This window comes from Lolium perenne, chromosome 5 (assembly GCF_019359855.2).
Source record: "Lolium perenne isolate Kyuss_39 chromosome 5, Kyuss_2.0, whole genome shotgun sequence".
Classification (NCBI taxonomy): domain Eukaryota; kingdom Viridiplantae; phylum Streptophyta; class Magnoliopsida; order Poales; family Poaceae; genus Lolium; species Lolium perenne.
Window position 1 is genome coordinate 210,051,032 of NC_067248.2, and position 2,893 is coordinate 210,053,924.

Consider the following 2,893-nt stretch of genomic DNA (forward strand, 5'->3'; position numbering starts at 1 on the left):
CGAATATCATTTCGTCCAAGTGATTTTACATTTTTTGTACTTTACATCCACTCCTTTACATAATTTTTGAAAATGCACACATTTTCCCATATAACTTGTTGCCCACGTTTTCGAGATATCGTGGACAGCCGGTTGTGAATATTTCCCGAAAATAACTAGTCGTAGGCGTTTACATATCGTAGCGAATTGTTAAGACATCATAATATCAGATGCATAATCTGCTAACCGACTACCAGTTTTACGTGAATCGTAAATTCACGATACAAATACATAGCAAAAATGATATTTATTTTTGGTCACCATCGTTGTCCACCTCCGCCTCATAGCTTGGTCGTCTTTGCACCTTTCCTTTTGTTTCCTCTTCCTCGCATGGATGCCCTCCATCCTTGGCTCTCGTCCCCTCGACCCACCTCCCACTTCCACCCTTCATAGATATGAGATCAAGTCAGGACATCGTCCTCGTCAAGCCTTTTCTCTTAGTCTCGATATGCATCGGTGTTGAACATCTAGCTATCCGTGTTGATGTTAGCCGGTGGGTACCCTCTCCTTGTTTTTCCTTCTCCCTCTCTTCGTCTTCGCATTCCTTCCTCGGCTCATGCCACACATACCGTCCGCTGTTAACAGTTCAATGGGTAGAACATTTTTTGAGAGAAAAAAAATCACACGGTAAGAACTAAGGCATTCGGTGGTTTTTTTTTTTGAGGTGGAGGCATTTATTGGCTAGGTTTCTAGAACGAAGAAGAGGGATGCAACCGGTCCAGGCCCATGGCCCAGCCTCATGAATCATCACGCGGCATGGCCCCGCTCCTAAAAATCCTGCCGCTAAAACCTAAAATCTCTGCACACCTCGCCGCCGCCGTCTCAGAGAGAGTCAAAGACAGCCACGGAGACCCTGGTTGAATTGAAACCCTGCGAAACCTCCAAAATCCGAGCGAAAAATTCGAAATCCCAACGAGCGGCCGAGCGGGCTCCTCATTTCCTCACACGCACACGCCGCCGCCGCCCACTTCCGCCCCGTTTAAATTTCAAACGCCACCCCTCCGCACACAGACGCATTTCCCCCACACTCGCCTCCTGATCTGGCCGCCTGTCCGATCCGCCCCCCATCCACCGCGCGGATGGAGCGCGGCGGCGGCGGCGGGATGGACTCCGTCCCGGACGGCGTCGTGCAGCACATCCTGTCCATGCTCAGCAACGTGCGCGACGTGGCGGCCTGCGCCTGCGTCTGCCGCCGCTGGCGCGAGCACGTGCCCTACCTCCCGGCGCTCTTCTTCCCCCGGAACGCCTTCGACGCCGCCGCCGTCGGCGGCGGCGCCGCCGACGAGGCCATCGGCCGCATGGTGGCCGCCGTCGAGCGCCTCAGGGAGCTCGTCATCTACTGCCCCTTCTCCCTCGCGCGCCTCCCGGGCTGGCTCGCCATGCGCAGCGCCTCGCTCCGGGTGCTCGAGCTGCGCATGGACGCCGCCGCCGACAGGGAGGCGCTGGACGCCGGGTACCTCGACTGCATCGCCCTCGCCGCGGGCCTCGAGGAGCTCAGGCTCTGGGGCGTGCTGCTCACCAACGCCCCGGCGTGGGGCCCGCTGCAGGGCCTCCGCGTCCTCGAGATCGTCGGCGCGCCGCTGCGGGACACCGCGGTCACGGACCTCCTCGCCGCCTGCCCCAGCCTCACCGACCTCTCCCTGCTCGGCTGCGACTGCTCCGGCGAGGTGTCCTTCAGCCTCCCCATGCTCCAGCGCTGCCGCCTCGACTTCCTCGGCGGCGGCAACTGCGCCCTCCTGCTCGCCGCGCCCCGCCTCCAGTCGCTCGAGGCGCAGGGCTTCACCTGGATCAGTCTCCAGGGTGGCCACAGCCTCCGCCGCCTCTCGATCGCCAAGAGCACAGGTCTGCAGATCCTACCTTAATTTCAGTTAACCACAAATTCCGTAGCTCTCAATTTTAGTTCGTCTTGTTTGAATTCGATATGCTCTGTTGTGAATTGCGATGAAACGGCGCAGGGAGGGTGTATAAGGTGGACACCGGGAAGCTCCCAGATCTGGAATTCCTCTCGCTGCGCGGCGTCCAGTGGAGCTGGGCCGCCGTCAGCGCGGTGCTGCAGTGCGCCAGCCAGGTGAAGCACCTGGTGATGAAGATCGAGTTCTGCGGCGAGTTCGACCTGCTCCAGCCTTTCCCCGAGGTCGATTTGGTCGACTTCTTCAACGGCCACCCCAGGCTCAGGAAATTTGAGATCCACGGCGCTATGTTCGCCGCTCTTTGCCAGAGAAACAGCCTCAAAAACGTGAGTGCCCTGCCCCGTCTATTGCTCTATATATTGCAACATCGTAGTACCAACTATTTGTGTGACATGCGTGACCCTGGCTAATTCCTGTGATTTGCCAATGCAGCTGGATTCAAGATTCACCATCCCTTGCCTGGAGGAGCTGCTGATCACAGTGCGCTCGCCCCTCAATGCTGAACAGAAGCTGAGCACTCTTGAATCGCTTGTCAAGTACAGCGTCAACCTGCAGGCAATGGTCATCAGGATCTCACAGATGAAGAATTGCCATGACGCTGCTGACGATTTCTTTGAGGAGATTTGTAAGTTCAAGTACACAAACTACAGGAAGGTGCGGATCGAATAAAAGGAGGTGCCGTGTGATTTATTCTTCAATAAATTTTATTGAGGACTTCATTCTTTTTTTTACCATATTCCCTATTTTTAGTTATTGTCATTGCTGGAGGATGCCTGTTTATGCCTCTTGTGTAACTTTTGAAGTTATGTTGTTTACTTGATATTCCTCTAGTCGATTGTATGGCTAGAGCTTGTTGTTGAAACAATTTTGATTGAATAATTGATGACTCATTTTTGTTACTATATACCCTGTTTTGAATTATGGGCATTGTTGATGGAGAATGA

The 2,893-nt window shown here is 54.6% G+C and overlaps 1 protein-coding gene across 1 annotated transcript; it reads left to right on the forward strand.

Moving 5' to 3' along the window:
- The first annotated feature begins 1,014 nt into the window (after positions 1-1,014).
- LOC127301813 (F-box protein At1g10780) lies at positions 1,015-2,851 on the forward strand. The gene is made up of 3 exons (XM_051332089.2): positions 1,015-1,881; positions 1,995-2,275; positions 2,382-2,851. The coding sequence occupies exons 1-3, from the start codon at positions 1,119-1,121 to the stop codon at positions 2,616-2,618; spliced, it is 1,281 nt and encodes a 426-aa protein (XP_051188049.1). The 5' UTR covers positions 1,015-1,118; the 3' UTR covers positions 2,619-2,851.
- The last annotated feature ends 42 nt before the right edge of the window (positions 2,852-2,893 follow it).

Bases quoted from the DNA above. Each gene is read 5' to 3' on its own strand.
- LOC127301813 (XM_051332089.2), top strand. From the start codon at position 1,119: ATGGAGCGCGGCGGCGGCGGCGGGATGGACTCCGTCCCGGACGGCGTC. The intron at 1,882-1,994 runs GTCTGCAGATCC...GAAACGGCGCAG, and splicing joins CTCGATCGCCAAGAGCACAG to GGAGGGTGTATAAGGTGGAC. The intron at 2,276-2,381 runs GTGAGTGCCCTG...TTGCCAATGCAG, and splicing joins AGAGAAACAGCCTCAAAAAC to CTGGATTCAAGATTCACCAT.